This window comes from Pungitius pungitius, chromosome 7 (assembly GCF_949316345.1).
Source record: "Pungitius pungitius chromosome 7, fPunPun2.1, whole genome shotgun sequence".
Classification (NCBI taxonomy): Eukaryota; Metazoa; Chordata; class Actinopteri; order Perciformes; family Gasterosteidae; genus Pungitius; species Pungitius pungitius.
Genome location: NC_084906.1, coordinates 21,040,197 through 21,062,177, shown reverse-complemented (window position 1 = coordinate 21,062,177; position 21,981 = coordinate 21,040,197). Strand labels below are relative to the sequence as shown.

The 21,981-nt window shown below is 49.6% G+C and overlaps 1 protein-coding gene across 2 annotated transcripts; it reads right to left on the bottom strand.

The window, feature by feature from the left end:
• Positions 1–561: 561 nt before the first annotated feature.
• kita (KIT proto-oncogene, receptor tyrosine kinase a) lies at positions 562–20,636 on the bottom strand. Of its 2 annotated transcripts, none has more exons than XM_037470412.2 (21): positions 20,175–20,636; positions 17,413–17,667; positions 16,426–16,710; positions 16,086–16,225; positions 15,290–15,482; positions 13,762–13,948; positions 13,171–13,286; positions 12,974–13,088; positions 11,258–11,442; positions 9,548–9,654; positions 9,202–9,328; positions 8,725–8,829; positions 8,137–8,247; positions 7,886–8,027; positions 7,663–7,757; positions 7,453–7,580; positions 6,864–6,986; positions 5,780–5,891; positions 5,608–5,707; positions 5,004–5,109; positions 562–3,494 (listed from the first exon to the last, which is right to left on the bottom strand). In XM_037470412.2, exons 1-21 carry the CDS (start codon positions 20,233–20,235, stop codon positions 3,303–3,305), a joined length of 2,985 nt encoding a protein of 994 aa, XP_037326309.2. In that variant the 5' UTR covers positions 20,236–20,636; the 3' UTR covers positions 562–3,302. The 2 variants fall into 2 exon arrangements, with proteins under 2 accessions (XP_037326309.2, XP_037326310.2); XM_037470413.2 differs by having other exon boundaries at positions 15,290–15,461.
• Between the last annotated feature and the right edge of the window lie 1,345 nt (positions 20,637–21,981).

Genomic DNA, 21,981 nt, shown 5'->3' with positions numbered 1-21,981 from the left:
AGTGACCAGCAGGGGGCGACTCCTCTGCTCCCATAGACGTCTATGAGGAAATGACTCTACTTCTGTGTAGTGACCAGCAGGGGGCGACTCCTCTGCTCCCATAGACGTCTATGAGGAAATGACTCTACTTCTGTGTAGTGACCAGCAGGGGGCGGCGACTCTGCTCCCATAGACGTCTATGAGGAAATTACTCTACTTCTGTGTAGTGACCAGCAGGGGGCGGCTCCTCTGCTCCCATAGACGTCTATGAGGAAATGACTCTACTTCTGTGTAGTGACCAGCAGGGGGCGACTCCTCTGCTCCCATAGACGTCTATGAGGAAATGACTCTACTTCTCTCTTGATTTATTCCCTCAGTAAACATTGTAAACATGAGTTTATGGTCTCAGTCTCTAGTTTCAAGTCTTTGGCTATGACTTGTCTATGAAATCGCATAACAATAACATACAAAAATCGCAAAAAGGAATTACATTTACTAATATGTGACTTGTTAGAATAGATTCTCAGCTAAAGAAAAAAATTTACAATAATTTTCCAGCACATTTGACCGTTTGTCTTTAATTCCACCACTTGAAAATTGGTCAATTGCTTTTCAGATTTTCCAGGGACAATTTTAAAGAATGTAAAAAAAGATGTTAAAATGTAAAAAAAATAAGTAAAGTTTCATTGGGAATTCAATATACACAATTTTATTTACATTGACAACATAAAAAATTACACGGTAACACTAAAGCCTCAGGTTTAATAAATATGTAGCAGGATGCAGGAAACTCTTAATGGAGATTAGAAATGTTGGATATAGATGAGACAATGGACCGTTGGTTGGATGAGGCGGCCTGGCATCACTGAAGTGGTGAATCAGCCAAAAAAAACTATCCAAAGTGAATCTCTTGGGGTTACGTTGCCATGGTGACTGACACATAAGCTGTTTTTTTTCACCAGTTTAACCAACAGTTGGAAATCTGTGCACACATTAAGAAAATACAGCATATTAAAACTCTGAATCAATGTACCACGTCTTCATTGAGATAAACATCTTCAAAAGCGCCACTTTGTTACAATTAAACACACATTCGTATTTACAAGAAAGACAGAGCAGTACGATATCTTTTATCAGCCAACTAACTTGATGAGTCTTTAGCCGTGGCACCTCTTGACAGGATTTCTGATCATTCACAGACACACACACGTTCACACACTTAAACAGGACACTTTCCTGGTGCTCTTCACACTACGTCCACCAATGGGACGAGAAGGGGAGGTTGGAGGGGGGGGGGTCATTATGGTGAGGGACTGGTGCGGACTACTGGCTGAGATGAGGGTGAAAAGTCCCACATCTGTTGTAGGAAACCTCTGGAAGGGCTGCTGGGAGACCAGCTACTGACTGGAGAACAACGAGATGGCCGATACAGAAGTCTGAAGACAACGCGTCCTCCTCCCACCTCCTCAGATACAAAGCCCTCGGCTTTAAACCACAACGCTCTATGTCCACCTCTAGCGGCAGCAGATGCTTTAGGGCGGGGCTATAGGCTGATTGACAGGTCTCTAATAATCCATAAAGCAGGAGATGTTTTGGGGCGGGGCTACAGGCAGATTGACAGGTCTCTAATAATCCATAAAGCAGGAGATCTCTTAGGGCGGAGCTACAGGCTGATTGACAGGTCTCTAATAATCCATAAAGCAGGAGATGTTTTAGGGCGGGGCTACAGGCAGATTGACAGGTCTCTAATAATCCATAAAGCAGGAGATGTTTTAGGGCGGGGCTACATGCTGACTGACATTCAGTCTTTGGTTAAAACTTGTCTATGAAATTATGGTAGAGTGACATAACAATTAAAAAAATACCACTAGAGACATATACAACATACAAGATGGCGACGACCAAAATGCGGAAATCAAGGCTTCATAACAGCAGTCAACAAACTTACGAGGGACATCATGACAGCTATGTCCACAGTTTGTGGTTTTCCACTTGTCAAAATAAACTTCATGCCACAAAACCACTAAGTTTGGTCCAGCGAAAGGTTGCAAGTGACAGACGAACTGACGACACTAATCGACGTCTACTTTTACTTTCACTGGGGTAAAAAACCTTTTGACCCTCTGAGGAGTATCTCGCTATTATCTTGGAATTCGTTGCCACGCCGGTGCGACGGTGTCAGTCCTTGGGGGCCATAAGTCGGTATTCAACAAATTGGGAGGGAGGCGGTTTCGCCGAAGAGGACCCACTGTCTCGTCGACCCTAAGAATGTTACTCTCTGCTTAATAGGCATCGGCCTTGACTTGATCCGTACGGTAACAACAGAGAACAGATCGGTCCTTAATGAAGGGGAAGAAGGTGAACGCACACATGAGAAATGTCAGTACCTGTCTCATGCTAGTAAACAAAACCCATAAACCACACAAACCGTGAACAGATATTTACAAGAGACGTCTCCAGCAGACCAGCTGTGAAAAAGACCAGCAGCTGCATTCTCACGTAACAGAGCCGAGACCCGGAAGCCTCCGGCGTCCTCGTCTCCACCTCCCGTCCCATCGCGTAGCGTCATCATCGCCCACAGATATGTGCGCGTTTGCAGTCGACAAGCACATGAAAGGAAAAGCTAGCGTACCGCGTCTCTGGAGACAACTGCGTGTGATTACTCGTAGGCCGGACCATGTGACAGATCCTCGGCAGCGATGTTTGACATGAGAAAACAAAGCATGAATGTATTCTCCTAATCCACTTGAAGCACTTATGTCTCTAAGCAGGTTCGAGCCTGCTGACTAATAGCTTAAACGCCAGTGTCTGCGTATCTGTACTCAAATTGGCCACCGAAAAAGAAATGTCTCCTTCAAATCAACGCAGGTCCGAACAGTCGGAAAATAATACTGACAATAAGAGTTAAATGAAATTTAAGCATAAGCTGCATGATGCGTGTGAGAAAATGTGAAGTCCAAGTGCGTCAAGTGATTTTTCTCCAACGATTACGACAGACAACCAAAATAATAGAAAAAAAGAGAATGAAAAATGCTACGTAAATATCAGGAAAACAACAAAGGATCAAAAAATGTAAAAACAAAAAAAGGGTTTTCCAAAACCAACAAGGAAACAGTTTGAGCCGGGTGTGGGGGGGGGTCATGAGTCCAGTCCTCCCCGTGTCCGCTTGCCGATAGTCCCCGGTCCTTCGTTGCTTCTTGTGATGGATCCGTGAGTCCGGTCGTATGTAGGGGGGGGGGGGGGGGGGGGGTCAGGGCGTGGTTATTGGTCTGTGGCACTACAGGCACTTTATGGGGGCGGCCGGACCGGCTGGGGCGGGGTCCTCACACCCGATGGGCTCTGAGGGCTGTCCCCTCCAGGAAGACCTCGTGCTGGACCAGCAAGGGTCGGGTTTGGGTCGGAGAGCCGTGGTTACCGGCAGAGTCAGCGCGGTGAAAAGCGGCGATCTGAGAACCACGGTCCGCCTCCCCGAAGCGGGGCGTGGCGGGGGGCCTGGAGCTAATGTTCAGATAAATCTGAAGAGAATGAAGAGAGAGAGTCATTTTAGATTATTTCACTTCCAATCACAGTAACCTAGTTGTTAGATGAGCTTTTCCCCTTTACTCATGGAGATGGAGCCGGATGGCAGTTAGCTTAGCTTAGCATAGCATTCAGACTGGAGCCAAGAGCCAGTTAGCCTAGCTTAGCATTGCATTCAGACAGAAGCCAGAAGCCAGTTAGCAAAGCATGAGATCTGCAGCCAGAACTGGAGACACAGTGGTGAGGGTTAAATGTTTAAGTTTAGTATCTTAGATGTACAGATGTACAGATCTATAATCGTTCAATCTGACATAATTAACACTTTAAGAAACAGTTTTTACCAGTCATACAAATTCAATGTGAAAATGACATAGTGTGCTTTAGAACAGTGATTCTCAACTGGTGGGTCGAGACCCACTAGTGGGTCGCGGACCCGTTTTTAATGGGAAAATAAAAATAGAATTAAAAAAAAAATCACAAAAAAATCCATCCTGTGATTTTATTTTGAAGGGACTTTTTTAATGCAGCGGAATTTGGGTCGCGGCTTGTCATTAAGGGGTGATGGTGGGTCCTGGAGCCAGACCAGTTGAGAATCACTGCTTTAGAAGGTCTATCTATTTATTTCAGGGCTCTGAACTCCGAACTTTGTCCGTTAAACAGCTTTGGCTGTTCAGTCGGATAATTGTTATTTTTTCTTTAATGAGTTGCTAAGACGTATATAGTTTTTTTTACATTAGTTACATTAGTTTAGTTTGATTGTTTTAGAATATGAGTTTTGTTAAAGTGTTAAACAGGAGTCAATAAAAAAAGGTGTTACACTCAGAAGAGTGGATATGCTTTAACACTGGGGGTTTAAAATCTACATCATTGTGTGACATTTGTCAGTGTCTTGTTAACTTGATTGTGATATTAACTCTAACCAGAGAAAATGACTTAAAACCTCACAGTTGTACTGTGCACATTACGTGCTGTGTTGAGGATTCAAATGTCTGTGAAATCTAACCCGTGAAGGCCTTAACTGATCCAACACTTGGAACAAACGTCTTTGTGTCTTTTCTTGTATTTAGTTTTGCTTTATTAGCGCTTTTTTTGCTTTTCATATAGACTCGTGGGTCCTAAAGTAGAGATGAACTATGGGCCGACATGGAGCTAAACTCGCTCCACAGATTCCACTTCAGACGACCCGTTACGCCTCATTGGCTCGCCACACGGACCGTTGACCTTAATCCATCCGAAGCCCGCGACCCCGGAGACCACTCGAGACCACACGCAGCCACCGCTGACCAGGGCCGACGGACTCCACATCTGGAGCCAGATGTTTATTTCGAGATTGACCTGACGCGGAGGACCGAGCAGAAGGACAGTCACGCTCACACGTGAGCAGGCTTAATGAATTAAGGTCGTCACAGAGGCCCACGTGCACGGAGGTATGATGTGTAAACCCATCTCCAGGTAGAGCAGCCGGGATGGACGAGGGAACGAAGAAAGGTGGCGCTCGGCCTTACGTGCTTCGTTGCGTCCGCCAGCTGCTGTTCGATCCTCTCCACGACCTTGCTGAAGGGCGGCCGGTTGAAGGGGTCGGGCTCCCAGCAGGACCTCATGACCTGATACCTGCAGCGTGGAGGAGACGCACACGTCTTCACCGGCTCTCTGGACCTCAGATTAACGAGTTCGTCGTCAACCATCACGGTCATCATCATTAAAACCACTTTTTAATAAATGTTTTAATAAATAAATATACCATCCTTTTTTCACTGATCACATTGAGAATGTCTGTTGGTTTCCTGACTCTAGGCCGCAGGAAATGAAACAATTAAAAAAATCTGAAACCTTTTGGGGCAGCAAACAAACAACGAGGATCTATATCGTTTCATTTGGATCGTCAGCAGCTGAATAGAATGTGATCAGAGACCTGGGAGCTTTATTCTCTTGTTTCTTCTGGATCTGATCCGTGTTTCTTAGGGTCTGTTGCCTCGCTATGTCGGTCTGTGTGTGTCTGTTTGCGTGTGTTTTAGTTAAGCTTGTGTCTGGTGTGTCACCGTCTCACCTCCACCTGCCATCAACACCACCTCTCCACAGGTCTTCTTACGCCACAAAGCGACTACTCACATTTCTTCGGGTGCAAACTCCGGCGCGTCCATGCGGTACCCTTCTTTGATCAGCTTGTAGAACTTGGCGTCCACGGGCATGCCGGGGTAAGGGCTGCTTCCTGCGGTTTTTAAAGCGCCCGTTACATTGAGCGGCGCCGAATCGAAACGCTTTGACGGCCGGATGGACTCACCGAGGGAGAAGATTTCCCAAAGCAGGATGCCGTAGGACCAGACGTCGCTCTCGAACGTGTACACGCACTCAAAGATGCTCTCTGGAGACATCCACTTGACCGGCAGACGAGCCTGTGGGGGGAGAAACGCACTCACGTCGATACTCGCCTCACTGCTGCTATTTATGTGGAGATACGACAGTTAGTTGAGAAAATAATCCACGCGTTTCAATTCTTCGTAAATACAGTTTTGTGGAGCAGCAACACAGGAAGCCACACCTGGAACAACGCGTCTCAGCGCGTTGTTGAACCCCTCCAGAGAGGTTTGTGCTTCCCTCTGCGGAGCATCATCATAAAAACGTTTTGTAAAAAGCAAACTCTTGGTGCTAGACAACGTCATTAACGTTCCCGCTGGTTGGTGTTATGCCGAGGAATGCGATCGGCTGGATTTACATTACATGTCATTTTACATTATATTACATTACAGGGTAATAATGTACAGGGCCGTCACGCTGCTTCCCGTAACCATCAGCCTCGTATTCCCTTTTGTTGCTCTGGGACTCTGCATCTCAGGAGAAGATCGTATGTTTTGGGCTTTTGGTCCAATGATACATATTTGTGTTTAAGAACAACGGATGATGAAGCAGGGGTCGTTTTGGGGGTTAATGTAAAGATTAGTTGAAGGCAGGTTTAAAATTCTGTCGATAAATTAGTCTTTTGATATTTCCGTGTCATAAAATACCAGCATAAATATAATAAATACATTTCTCCATGTTGTCAGTACTAAAATGTGCAAATGTGTGAACAAACAAATCCTGAAAGAAGCCTCAAATCTCTAAATTGATCCGTCCATGAATAATGATGTGTTGCCAGTAGTTTTCCGGCTGAGAGTGTTTGAAGAAAAGCCCCGAGGACGAGTTTCGCTTCCGCAGCGGCTCCGACAAGCAAAGACCCGACAAGCAAAGACGTGATTGACGAACTGCGGTCAAAACCAATTTACTGCTTCATTACTCTCCAGATCTACTCAGGCGGCGAGCTGAAGACGCCCGTAGGCCCCGCCGGAGCAGGCCGTCCACGCGGGGACACGTCTCTGGCCCAGACTTACGTTGCCCTTGACGACGTAGTTGGAGTCCGTGTTGATGTCTCGGGCCAGGCCGAAGTCGCAGATCTTCGCCACCCGTCCTCGAGTCAGGAGGATGTTCCTGGCAGCCAGATCTCTGTGGATACACTGACAGACAGACGCAGCTTCAATGACGGGACGACGTTGACGACTTCCACACTAAATAATACACCTTTCAGATCCGTTTACCAGCCGTAGAAATGTGACCCGGCTCTCTGCTCACATCGGAGCTTCATCCAGAAACCAAGCGTAACATGAAATACGTGTTGCGTGACCAGCCCGAAAGGTGATCCAGTCAGTTTGAGGGGAATGGCCTGGACTAATGTGAGATGTTCAATGACGTTTCCTTTCTTGGAAATGCTCTCAGTGAGGACATTTGTCTTTTTTTTTGTGTGAAAGGTAAGAACAGAAGGACTGTTTGTGTTCCGTCTTCAGAACCCTGGAAGCCAGAAGGACGTGGAATGGTCCCGTCCTCTCAGATCATGGCTGCACTCCCTTGCGTTTCCATGACAACAAAGAACACTGAGGTGCAGATACATGAAACCCCGCTGTGTCCGCGATGGTCGTTGCTCACGTTTTTGGCGGCCAAGAACTCCATTCCTTTGGCCACTTGGTGCGAGAAGCTGAGGAGGTCCTCGGTGCTCAGAGACAGCCCGTCCTCGTCGAACATCTCGCTCTCTGCGTCGTCTTCGTCGGAGACGCCTGAGGGGACAAAACGGGGGGGGGGGGGGGTTATTCCTCCCCCTCTGCGTGTCTGAGGCTGTTCCGTGGACGGGTCCCTTGCCTTTGCGTGGCGAGCGCCTCTCCTCGGAGGACGAGCCCAGCGGCAGCTTGCCGGCAGCAGAAGGCCTCATGGTCATGTAGCCGCTCAAGCTGTCACTGTGAGGAGGAAAAGGAGCAGTCTGGTCACCTCCTCCTACGCATGTTCTGGGCGGCAGATACCAGCGCACTTCTTTCCCTCTCGCTCACAACGCGCCGCTCCGTCAAAACAAAGAAAAGAACCTGACCCAGCTGCGCGGCTGCGCGGCGCGACGTTGCGGTAGTAGCAGTCCTCGTCCGGCTTGAAGCAGACGAAGGACTCCCTCTTCCTGCGGAGAAAGTTGAGGAGGTCTCCGAAGCAGCAGTACTCGGTGATCACCAGCGTCGGGCCTGCGGACAAAAGGGACACCGTAGAACTCACGTCAAACTCACGACAAACCCACAAACCCCACGAACCCCCCCCGTTTAGAGACGACGGGGAACAAGATGGCCGACGCACCTCCGACTGTGCAGGCGCCCAGCAGGTTGACGATGTTCATGTGGTTCCCCAGGTAGCTGAGCACCTTCAGCTCCGACATCAGCGCCTCCTTCTCCGTGGCGTGAGCGCTGGCTGGGGTGTGGGAGGGGGGGGGGGCAGGATCGGTAGTCAGGTTAGATCATGTAAACAAAGGTTATCAGGATGATGAAGATATTCACGTCACGGACACCTGCCAGTTCCAGGTTGACGATGTCATTCATTTATGAACCTCTAGAGTGAGTCAGCCTTCCCCTTTTTAATTATGGGGGGGCAAAGAGCTCGTGAACAATTATTATCTACATCTACATATTTCTATAGATATGAGAGGACCCTCCCTGAATGTCAGCTGCCTGCTATCAAACTATCCAGGTTTAATTGTTATTTCTATCAATACTTTGTTCTGCACAAACCTTTTATATTTGTACAGTGACTTCATTTAATGTGATTTTACTGATTGCTTATATATTGTATCTTTACTTTGTTTAGCGATGCACTATCGTCTTTGCTGCGGATAACGCTAAAAACGAACTCAATGAACGTTTATAGGTAGTAAAGATCTTTATCTCTTACTTTTCAGCATCTTCACGGCCACCGTCATCACGGAGTCGTCCTCGGAGAGTCCGTACGCCGTGGCCTCCACCACTTTCCCGAACGCTCCCGATCCCAGCGTCTTCCCTGAAGGCAGACACGGAAAACTGTTATTCCTCCATCCTGTCCCCCCCCCCCCCCCCCCTCCTTTCTGACATGCTGGCCCCGTGCCAGCGTTTCCAGGGAAACGGCGGTTTGAGCCCCGGGGGCCGTGCACCCGGACACGCAGGATCCTGTTGGAGGAGGCTCCTTCAACAACAACAGGCCCAGCGTGTCAACAGAGCGCTGTTTGCAGTGAGGGAGTGAGGTTTCACCGGGGGGGGGGGGGGTAGCGGGGGGGCTGACCACACACCGCTGTTTGTCCATCGCCCGAGGCTCAGGCTTCTATTACCGACCCAACACCACCACCCCCCTCCCCCCCCACGATGCAGACCCGTCACCTGGGCAAAAGGGGCTCACCGAAGCGCAGGTTGTTGCGTGGGAACTCCCACTCGTGGTCGTACAGCAGCTGGGTGGGGTCGATGTAGATGTAGTTGTTTCCGTGCACGCCCTCGATGACCTTCCACTGGATCTGGTATTTGGGTTTCTGGCAGCAACAACAAGAAAAAGACACACAAAAAACCCGTGAGTGACCCGGGAGACGGGCGCCGTGGCGGGTCGTGCAGTTGATGCGGGTGGTGTGGGTCGTACGGGTCATGCGGGTCATGCGGGTCGTGTGGGTCATGCGGGTCATGTGGGTGGTGCGGGTCATGTGGGTGGTGCGGGTCATGTGGGTGGTGCGGGTGGTGCGGGGCGCCGTTCTCACCTGCAGGTACTTGTAGAGCAGCAGGACGAGGACGAGGCAGAGGAGGCCCGCCGCCGACACGGAGCCGAGGAGCAGAGGGGAGAACAGACCGTGGGCCACGGTTCTCTCTGGGGGGGGTGGGGCAGTGGGGGGGGGGGCAGCAACGTGTTACACAACTTACATCAGCGGGAAATGGAAGATTAAGAGCTGCTTCTACTCTCTGAAGGTCTCCTTCAAGCAGCCGGATGTATTAAAGTTCATCAAACACCACATTTTCACTTTTATGGAGCCTCTGTGTGTTACAACAGAACCTTGATCTTCATCACAAGCTTCTTCAGTGAAGCCGAGATAAAGAGTGAAACCTTTTGGATTAAACGGTTTCAATCATGTGTTTTATATCCAAAATAATGGAGTCATGGAATCATGAAGATCCTTCAATAATAAACAGCAAAACAAAGCAAATGCCTTTTATCTGATATCATTTTCATATTTAAGTGCCTTCTAAAATGTAACCATCAGTCATGTGGATCTGACCAATAAAACAACAGTCTGGTCAATTTATGAAATGACATCACCTAATTGTAAACAGTCCTAAAATGAAATCAGGCTAACAATATGAAATCTAATATCGGAGCCAGTGAGCAGGGACTCAATGGTTTTACACTCAAAATAAAATAATCTCAAAAAATAATAAAAACCTGTAAAAAAAAAAAAAATCCAGCTTTTTTTGCAGCTGTAGAAATGCGGTATTTGACTGTATTTCTGCTGCTTCTAAAGCTCCGCGTGACGACCGTTGTCCTGTTCCTTTGTGTGTCTGTGATGCCTCATTGTGTTGCTCCTCTGTATGGGGGGGGGGGGGGGTGGGGTGGGGGGGGGTGTAACAAGCTCTTTAGCGATAAGAAGCTTTCTCTCCACTTCAAAACGCAGCGTCTGCAGGAACTAATCCCCTGTAAACCTGTCAGTGTGTTCCACACATGCATGCTGCATGGTGTGAAACCTCCGAGCCTCCCACAGACCCCCCGGACGGACCCCTGCCCCCCCCCCACCCCAGACACACAACCCCCCCGCTGTGCTCCACACTCTCTCTCCGCCTGCTCTGCTGTCGCTCAGCGGAGCCACAAAGATCCTCGGCAGACGCTCCAAAAACAGTCAAATAAAAAGGGTCTCTAGTCCCCCCCCCACCCCCCACCCCCCACTCTGTGCTCAAGCCACGTGGAGGCCGGTGGGCGGCAGATGAGGAGGCCGTTATAACGCAGCGGTAAACAATGGATCAGGTCTTATCAGCAGCTTCTGTTTACCTGTTACCTCCTTCTACCTGGCGGATTAAAGAAGGCCGACCTGTACTGGTGGCTTAATCCTCTCAAACCATCGGGTAGTAAATGTTTTGAGTTGAGGATTAAGTCGGTGTACAGAGCGGCTGAGATACCTTTGTTTCTCTGCGCACCAAGTGCTCCGGTTTACTGACACATCCTGATGTGTGTGTGTGTGTGTATGTGTGTGTGTGTGCGTGTCCTCTCTCGTGCTGTTGACTCTGTCTGTATCTGAAGGTGAGGACACGCAAAGGAATTCTTACCAAATCAGCAACGCAACACGAGACTGACAGGCGCCAAACAATTTATCTGCATCTGCGTGTGTGTGTGTGTGTGTGTGTGCGTGTGCGTGTGTGTGTGTGTGCGGTCCCACTGTGTTTGTGCACACACACACACGCGCGCGCGCGCGGCGTGGACTCACCGCTGATAGAGAACAGCGTGTAGGCCTGCTCCCCCTCCACCGTGGCCACGCACTCCAGCGTGCTGAAGCGCCCGCGGCTCACGTTCACCCGGCTCTCCACCTCCGTCTTGCCGAACAAGGGGCTGAACAGCGTGACGGTCATCACGTTGTGCTCCTCCTGCGTGGCGTTCACCTGCTGGGAGCACCTGGCGGGGGGAGAGGGGGGGGGGGGGGGGGAGGTGACCTTTGTGACACACATCCTGAGCCTTCCAAACATCTTCCCCCAAAAAGCAACCGACTGTGACCTGTCAATCACAGTGTGGCCGCGCCCTAAACGCTCCCCTGCGTTATGCTCAGTTTGACTGAATAAATATTTGGCTTTTTTTATTAAAGTGGAGGTTTCTGCCACGTTCTGCAGCGTCCTCCTCACTTCCAAACTTCTTGGTTTTGGGGATTTTTCTTACTTCCTGTCTGGATTAATAATCTAAATAATTTGTGTCCGCAACACTCAACCCAGGATTAATATGAATAAACAGACTGCACACCACATCACACTATGGGGGGGGGGGGGGCTCTGAACTACAACTGAGATGTAGAGAGAAATAAAAGGCCAGCGGCTCGCTCTCTTTCTTCACAGTGGCGTGCGTCTTTGTGATGAGCATTAAGTGGATTTGATTATAATTACAGAATTACTAGATGGAGTTTGGATAATCACTTGTGATTCACAGCCTGTGCTGCTTGGGATTGGTCGTTGCCCCGGCAACCAGACACCCCTCCTTTGGTTGGGCTTTATGTTTGACACGCAACGACGTCCGGGTTTGTGTCCAGGCGGACGTCATGGGCCCCCCCCAGCCAATCACAAGTCCACTGTTGGTCACATGAGGGTCATCAACCAATCACAAGTCAGCGCAGGGAAACAGTTCCCACAATCCCACATTGCACCGCCATCGTCGCCCGGTGGGTGTTTGCGGTGACCTTCGGGACCCTGGAGCAGCACACTGAGCGTGTGACACCAGAGCTCAAGTAATGGGAGGAGCCAGCGATCGAACACGCCATGCGACACGCAGGCAGTTTGCATCCATACGAGAGCGCCGTAGAAATGGAGCCAATGCAGGGGGGGTCACATGACCTCACGTTAGGCTATAAGGGAACCCCACCAGGGTCACATGACCTCACATTAGGCTATAAGGGAACCCCACCAGGGTCACATGACCTCCCGTTAGGTCTCATGATCTCGGGTCTTTGAGCTGAAGGAGGACTGGCGTCCTAGTGATGGTTCGGTCTCATTCAGATTCACCAGAGGGTCGTTCACTGACTGTTTTAAATCAAAACTTTAAAATCTCTTCCGCTCAAACCTCAGACTTTACTTCAGACGTCCAATCAAAAACACATTCACTCAGAAACGAGAGCCAGTACTAAAAAGCAGACTCATTTCCTGGTTTTAGGACTAATCCCTGCAGAAAAGTATTGGAATTTCTAACGACCACTTGAATTTACAAAAGAATCCATGGACATGAATGTGGAGCTGGCTAGCAGACCCTGGATGTCAGACCTGAGAAGATGAGCGACACTGAGCCCAAAGTGCAACACGATCTGCATCATTTCCTCGAATATATTGTCTTGGCCGCGAAGAAGAGACGAGAACCGGATCTCAAAACTCAAAAGTAGAGCGGCTCCCACCAGCTGTGTGACTGATGCAGTTAGTCCAATCTTTGTGTACCAGAAGGGAGGCCTCACCTGGCGTAGGGCTGCTCGCAGTAGTACCATGTGATCTGCGGGGCAGGGAAACCCTCGGCAACGCAGCGCACCTGTCCGTCCACCGGACCCTCGTGAGACACGATCTCAGGTTTACCTTCGAGAAGACAAAGACCGTCACGGGTCTCCTCACTTCTCACAGCACCAGACCACAAGACGGGAGAGGAGGATCCACTTACTCATGACGAAGATGGTGAAGGTGTGGTTCACTGAGGCGGCACCGTTGGAGGCCTGGAAGGTGTAGACTCCGCCCTCGGACATCTTCAGGCGCACCAGCCTCAGCTCGCTGCTGAACCTGCGCACGGGGCGACACGCATTAAAGCGCCGTGCACACTTGGGTGGAATAACTTTTATTGTTGTCCTCGTCTTCTTTCTCTTATTGTCTCTCATGTTAATGTTCTATTGCTCATTCATGTTTAAGGCCTTGAACTGATGTTGGACTTCACGTTACATCTGTTTGTTTTCTCTCTGCGGTTTATTGTGGCGGAGTTTTATTTATTGACCCATGTGCTCCCTCACCAAGCCTTTATTTGCTTGAGGAGGGGCGGTCCTCCCCCCCCTCCCCCCTTTATATACAGAGAGTTCCCGTTTCCACGAGAAAGACCCCCGAGCGTTTCTGTAAATTCCGGCCGCGCTTCTCGGCACGCTGTGAAAGCGGCGCCGACCCGGGCAGCTCGATCGGTGCCGAGCTGTCAAATTCCACCCAGCGCGGGGTTAATGGACGCCCTCTGGCCCCGGGTGGCGAGTGTGCGCGCCTGTGTGCGTCCCACCTGTACTCGTGGCTGTGCGTGCTGATGACGTGGTCCGTGGTGTTCCTCAGCTCGAGGCCCATGAAGCTCCAGCGGAAGGAGCGCAGCCTCGGGTACGCCTCCAGCTCGATGTCCAGGGGAAGGCTCTCGCCAGAGCGCACGTGGATGGTTTCGTTGGTGGTGGGTTTTAAACGGATGAAGCCTTTTTCTGAAAGAAGGAGGAAAGTGTAGATTTGTGTGCAGGGATTGTGGAGTTTGAGTGTGTTTGTATTTGGGTGTGAAGGGATCTGAGCTGCATGGAGACAGAAAGGTAGTGAATCGCTGTGTAGATGTACGTAGATGGAGGGCAGGAGAAGTGAGAAGAGGTTCAGTATCACTCTCATGTGGCAGCTTAGCTTAGCATAAAGAGAGGAAATGGGGTATCTAAACCGCTGTATGAGCACTTTAAAAGGTAATTAACATACAGATCTTGTGTGTTTGATCCACATGCTGGACAAAGCATAGCAGCTTTTCTATTGCTTAAGTTAGGCAGGAAGAAACGGGGCAAAGGTCAAATGTTGTTTTAGCAGTTTTGAAATAAACTTCTACCTCAGTGTGTAATAAAATGTCCATTCAGAACGGATCGAACCGTTTATTGCATCAAATGGAAATTCAGCTTATTGAGGCGCCGATGACGCGCTCGTATGATTCTTCCCGGATTCCTCCGAGCAGCATGCTAAGCTAAGCTAAGCTGAGCTAAGGACAGGAACGCGTGAAGAAATGATCCTGGAGAACTAGAATACACCATTTTAGCCTTAGACATATGCGTGCGAGGACTCGTCAGGGCCAAAGGGGGGGCGGGGTGGGGGGGGGTATAGGGGGGTATAGGGGGGTTAAATGGCGCGTGGGATTGGAATGCAACTGAAGCTGGCTAATGCTTTATTTCATTCATCCATGATTCAGCCAAACTAGTCCAGACCTTTTTAATCACAGATTTGAAAAATATAAAGTTAAGAAATATCACTTTCTATTCCATTTGTAACCTGTTGATTCCTGATCATCAACGGTTAGGTCCATTTTGCAGATTCAATCAAGCCGTTTCCCCCGTTTCCATTTGTTATGCTAAGCTAAGCAAAGCTAATCACCCGCTTCACTCCCTGAAGGTGCAAAGAAAATTGGAAACGGCTCGATTCTTTCCAAAAGAAAGTTGCTCAGTGGCGCTTGAAGCCAAAAGAACATTTGACAGCTGTTTATAAAATTATGCGTCGTCCATGAGCGTTTCCATTAACCCGACTTCCCGCTCGAGGCTCATTTCATAGAAATAAAATAAATTATATTTATATAATTACTGGCAATTTGTTTGACCCCAACATTTATAGATTGCTGATTTACAGGAGGAAAAGTCTCTCTATGGCATCACTTGGAGGACCTGGGGCTTGTGAAACCCGACCTCTCATCCGACTCTCAGCAGGCAGATACCCGTCCTCATCCATCAGTTGCATTTCCAACTTCACGACGTCAAGTGACCAACGGGTTTTTCGCCTTAAATGGATGAAGCCGCCAAACTCACCGTAGACGTCGAGCCTCACCGACTGCGAGCTGACGCCTTTATCGTTCTCGGCTTTGCATCGGTACGTCCCGACGTCCTGAGGTCCGACCGCTGCGATGTGCAACGTGGCGCTGTGCATGTGAGTGAAGTTCTCCGCCAGGATGCGTGAAGCAGTGTCAACCTTTGCTGGTTGCTGTGGATACCAGACGGCACCCTGTCAACGCCCAGAGATCTCTAGAGATTAACCCTGTCTGCTGGTCTATGCTCACCAAGCACACAACACACAACCTGCCGCATGCGATTACACACACACACACACAGCGCCCGTACGCACACGGTAGTGCACATGGAACACACACAGCCAAGATCCTGAGGCTTAGACAGCGAGAACTTTGACCCCTTCCACTCTCGCTCTTAAGAAGAAACAACCACTGGTACCAGGTATCAGGTTTTTGTAGATTACTTGATTGTTGCTCAGGTTCGAGACATTTAAAACCAGTTGCGAGTTAATTGGGACCAGTTTCTTGGGTAAAAAGCTCTTTTTTGTGGTTGATCCATTTTTTGTTGATTATAGTGGTTGTGGTTGTGTCCCGAGTACCAGGGTCCCTTTAGAAAATCTCCCATTCTACTGCAGCGGGTTCTGGTTTCTAGTTTACTGGTGGAGGTCTACACAGAACCCGACTAAACTGGTCTAGAACCAGTTAAAGGTTTCTCAGGGTAGCTTTAAGTCAAACATCTGATGAAAGCTCAGTATTTGTTAACTGGAATCTTCCACCCACAGCACAGCACACTGCAAAGGAAGAGAAGAAGGTCTCACCGAGCCGGCAGGAGGGACCCACTTCAGCTTGATCTGCGCGTTGGCGTTGGTGGTGTTGCAGGTGATGGAGAGACTCTCGTTCAATATGAGAATCACTCTTTTGTTCGCCTGCATCTCAATCACAGGACGAGCAACAGGGACTGAAAAATAAATGAATAAACAGCCATTATGGACCTGGTCTCCAACAACTAAACTAAAGTAAACTACATCCTCATTACACAAGTTTAAAACACTGGTTCACATCAAACAACACGGAACAATGCTCCAAAACTGCTTGTTTGGGTTTACCAACGACTTCTGGGGCCTTTGGAGCCCCGCCCACTCCGGTGCGTGCTCTCACCTGGTCTCACGGTCAGGTGGTAGTCAGATGACCGGACGGGCTCTCCTCCGAGTTGCCCCTTGCACACGTAGCAGCCCTCGAAGGCCTTCTGCGTGTTGTGGATGACGATGCCTCGCTCCAGGCTGGGGGACGACCGGAGGCCCGAGGCCAGGGCCTTGCCGGAGCACGCCTCCAGGTGCAGGTTGTCCAGACTCGGATCGGTTGCCAGGCAAGGGATGGACACGTTGTCTCCCAATCGAGTCAGGATGTTGAACACCAACGGTTTTCTGAAGGCATGGTCGGGATCTGCCGAAAAACACGGAGGCGTCAGAGCTGTAAACTGAGCCGATGAGGCTTTGGTTTGTGATCATGTGCCAAAGTGCAGCAATGGAACACTAACATACACTCTTTTGTTATTTTGACTTCCTCTCTTCTGATAACTGGGACTAACCTGCCGTGTCTCTATTCCATTACCTGCCTAATGCGACTGGGGTGGTGAAAAGCATATTTGTACGAATGTCTTTGGCAGAGGCTGTCTTCCTTACATTAAAGTCACTGCTCTGTTAAAGCTGCGCTGATGAAAACAACGGGGGTTGGTTTAAAATACCATCAGCTGAAACACACACACACCAGCTGCTCCTCTGTGTTCCAGAACTGAAATCATAAGGATTACATCTATAAAGGTGCTTTTTATTCAGCGCTGCAGGAGGATGAGTCAGCTGCAGCTCTGTATCCGTCTCACAGAGGCCAATTAGTTCAATCCTGACATCTTGTAACAATGCCGCGTGTGTGGCTCTCGTCAGGAAAGCCGTTACCGCGCCTTGGACGGCGTGCAGTGAACGGAGAGCACGTGATGTTCGCCTGCGGTCATGGCAGCGGGCCAAGGAGGTGTCACACGGAGGTGGATGTGCAGCAATGCACTACACCTGTCCAGGTCAAACAACAGGATGTGCCCACGCAACCCCCCCCCCCCCCCCCCCTCAACCCCCACGGCTGCATTGCGGTTACCTTTCACGTAGATGTAGATGGAGCTGCGCTCCTTGGAGCTCTCCTCCAGGCAGATGTAGCGGCCCATGTGGAAGGGCAGGGCCTTGGGGATGTGCAGCGTGGACATCCCCGCCACCCTTTTCTCCCCCCGTACCTTTGGCCGGTCCTCCCGCTGCCACTGCACCTCCTTGTCGCCGTGGCAACGCAGCTCGATGGGCGCGTTGAGCGGGACGACGAGGTAGGGGCCGGCGGGGGCGACGGTGGGCTTGGTGTTGCCTGCGAAGTGAGGGAAATCAACTGAATGTGAAACATGACAAAGAGTCAGAGGAGTCGCCCCCTGCTGGTCACTACACAGAAGTAGAGTCATTTCCTCATAGGCGTCTATGGGAGCAGAGGAGTCGCCCCCTGCTGGTCACTACACAGAAGTAGAGTCATTTCCTCATAGACGTCTATGGGAGCAGAGGAGTCGCCCCCTGCTGGTCACTACACAGAAGTAGAGTCATTTCCTCATAGACGTCTATGGGAGCAGAGGAGTCGCCCCCTGCTGGTCACTACACAGAAGTAGAGTCATTTCCTCATAGACGTCTATGGGAGCAGAGGAGTCGCCCCCTGCTGGTCACTACACAGAAGTAGAGTCATTTCCTCATAGACGTCTATGGGAGCAGAGGAGTCGCCCCCTGCTGGTCACTACACAGAAGTAGAGTCATTTCCTCATAGACGTCTATGGGAGCAGAGGAGTCGCCCCCTGCTGGTCAATAGAGAGTATGCAGCTTTAAATCCAATTTACACCACAGAGGAGTTACATAAAGGCAGCTTGGCCTCTGGTAACAATCTGTCAGTCATTGTGTAGCCCCGCCCTAAAAGCATCTCCTGCTTCATGGCCTGTTTGACTCTAAATGGACGATAATTTACTAAATAAACATCATGCTGTATTGAAGAAGACTTGAAACTAGAGACCATCATTTTGCAATGTTTATTGGGAGAAGTAGTCATTATCTCATAAACTTCCATAGGACCCGAGGAGTCACCCCCTGCTGGTCAAGAGAGAGACGGCAGCTTTAACACAGCTTTGACATCACTCATCTCGACAGGAAGTGCTATTAAAGCTGTTGTGGTCATTGAAAATGTCTAGAATTGGACTCTACTGGGATACGGGATCTTCCTTCAAACCCAGAGAGCCAACAAACCGGATTCATTTGGAGGCGTGTTGGGACCCTTTCTTTATACACACCATGGGGTCTCAGCCTCAGTATGGAAAACATTCCACCTGTATCTTCTTGTGAGTCACATTCATTATGGGACAAAATAGGATTTTGATCACCTGAGAAGCACAAACCTCAGCTGGAATTACGACTTTTCTCACTATTGTCCAGGCAACGAGACTCACTGCGAGAGCACGAGTCCTCATCCTACTCCATTTTTATCAAAGCCATCAAAGAGACGAGCGCCGCAGGACAACAGCTTCCTCCGGTGAAACGGAACTACGGAGCCTCAGAGGGGTTGTAGGGGCCACAGAGGGGTTGTAGGGGCCACAGAGGGGTTGCAGGGGCCACGGAGGGGTTGTAGGGTTCCACTGAGGGGTCAGCACGCTTGGCCTGATGATTTCCGATGGAAGCTAAGAGTTGTGGCCCTCGGTGTGCACAGTGAAACTTCCCATTGAGCCCCTGGGGGTTTACAATGAGTATGAGGGCCATTAAACCCTTTAAAGTTAAAAATGCGGGCTCACCCGTTGAGGGCCCCCGGCCCCTTGTGGTTTAAAACATGAGTCCGCTGAACAAGGCGGCCCCTCAGACCCCTTGCTGTTTCGAACAGCCGATCACAAGGGCCCCTCGGGGCCTTTGCTACCCACAGTTTAAGGGTCCCTGGAATTCTCTGAACTTAAAGAACGATCTATGTAAGCCCTTAATGACCCGACAATCAATAATTGTACTATAATCGACCTCTTATGGTGGAAGAGGTTCCAATGAGCCTACACACTTGATGTGTTGTTCAATACAGACACAACTGCGCCCTCCACTCTCAAATAGATGCATGAACACAAAGAGCTGATGATGAGGATGACTGAAGGACAGAATCACAGGACACCAGGCGCTCGGTTCTGAACCGGTGAAAATCTCCCGTTAAGGCATCAACCGGGAGACGAGTCCGATACGCGGGAGCACCCGGTGGATTCGGTCTGAGCGCTGAAAGCTTCACGGCATCACATGACTGGCAAGGCCTCTGCGTGCACGCAAATCCCCCCCCCCCCCCCGGCACCCCCCCCTCCCCTGGATCCTCTGGAGCTGTCGAGTAGAAACAAGCAACGGGGGGGGGGCCCAAAGAAAGGATCCACCTGACGCACGAGGCAGAGGGACAAACACTGACTTTACAAACTAAAAGTTGTTTCCTCTAAATGGAAATCAACAGTTCGATGGAAATGGATCCAACCCTCACGTGCTGATGTGTTTCAAACAAAGCTCGATGTGTGTCTGATTTGCGTTCTTTCTCATCACCTGCAAACTTCCTCGTGATCAGGAGTCGCTGATAACGTTTTATTTCCATAAAGACGGTTTGTGAACCTGCCGCGGTCCCTCGAGCACAGGTGTGTGCCGCGTGTCCTTTCCATCCTCTGCTTATTAACGGTGCCCTGCGCTACGGAGCATTGGACAGATGGTCCGCTCCCCTCGCTGCACCGCCACAAAGAAAAGTGGTGAAAAGCACCGCGGGATGGCGATGGGGTCCTTCGGTAGAGACACACCCGGGTCTGCTCTCAAATACCAATAAAACAGCAACAAGTGGCTCACCTGGATGGAAGGTTATCTGCAGAAACACAGACAGCACGATCCAGTGGTATTCCATAGTCATTATTCCATGGGGCCAGCCGTGAAGGTGAGCCTCTACGCGGGGTTACGGTGCCTCTCCGCGGGGTTACGGTGCCTCTCCGCGGCGTTAAGGTGCCTCTCCGCGGCGTTAAGGTGCCTCTCTGCGGGGTTAAGGTGCCTCTCCGCGGGGATGCGGTGCCTCTCCGCGGGGTTAAGGTGCCTCTCTGCGGGATTTAGGTGCCTCTCCGCGGGGTTGAAGTGCCTCTGCGGGATTTAGGTGCCTCTCTGCGGGGTTGAGGTGCCTCTCTGAAAGGCGCGTCGGAGTTGTGTACAAGTTGGAGCTGTGCGCACTCACAAGCCTTTAAAGGCGCAGATGCTCAGTGGAGCAACGCAGCCGTCTCCAACATCCGCACACATCGCTGTGCTCCTTCTGTGTGCGTGTGTGTGTGTGTGTGGAGGGGGTGGAGGGGGTGTAGCTGTAGCTCTGTGAGGGACTTTGGTGTTTATATGGGGGGGCTATCCACGGGGCGGGGTGGTCTGGGTCAGTCTGGGTTTTTTTTATATGTTATTTAATAAAGTCTCTCCACTCAGCCCGTGTCGACACCACGGAGCATATTTACATTTCTACAGGATTTTCTATTCTTCACAGCACACACACTTGAGACTAGATTGGCAGCAGGACATAATGACCCTTTGTGTTTCCCTCATGAGAACACGCATGACGCTTGTTTTTTCACTCACACACTCGCAGAGTTGGCCTAGTTTTCTATTGGATCAAACTCGACTGGTCTCTGCATAATGTTGACAGGAATTAGTGATTTCCCTTTTATTGAAAACAGGTCTTTATAATCCCAACAAGAGCAAGTTTCGTTATTTCCTTTGATTGTTGCAAACCGAGCTGATGATTTGTGTGAGTGACAGTTTAAGGGAACCCACTGGTTAGTTCTGCATTCAGTGACATGTTTTACGTTTACATCATTCCACTTATCATTTGTTTGCAAGGGCAGAACCATGGTTTAGACATGGGGGGGGGGGGTCCAAATGAGTACCCTTCTCCATCATATTCATATATATCATAATTGCATTGCATACATGATTTTATGAAGCTACCGGTTTTATTTGCTTATATATTTACTGTCGACGCTCGGCTGCTGGTCCAGTTTTCTCCACTTTTTAAACAACCTTAAATCCTCCATTATTCTCCTTTCCAACAAGTTAACGTAACTTTCTTTGCTCTCAACTGACTGACGAGAAGGTGATCGGTAACCATGACAACGCAGAACCACGCGAGATGGTTTTTAACGAAATCACACAAGTGTACAGATAGGAGGGGGGATTCACACTGTTCTTAACACACGGAGATGAATTGAAAATAAACAAGACAATAACAAGAGACCGATCCATGGACAGCGCTCATGGGATCGGTATTTTCTCAATATTGAGGGGGGACACGACCCCCCCAAAGAATGCGTGGTTACACCCATGATTGTTTGTTTGTGGTTTAAAGGCTCCAAAAAAAATGCCTCTACATCAGCAGTAACTTAACTTCCATACATGATCTCCATGTTCTCCATTCTGTGAAAAATGGGTGTAGCGCCAGGTACAATACACGTGTTTAATTTATAATCTAACTGCAAACACTGCTATCTGCCTCTATTTAAACACAATATTGGGATAATTTGCTGTTTCGATTGCTAAGTGGAGAAATCCAATGTGTACACAGCAAAGTCCATCCATCCATCTTCAAACTGCTTATCCTGTACACAGTGTCACACTTCTTGGTATCAGG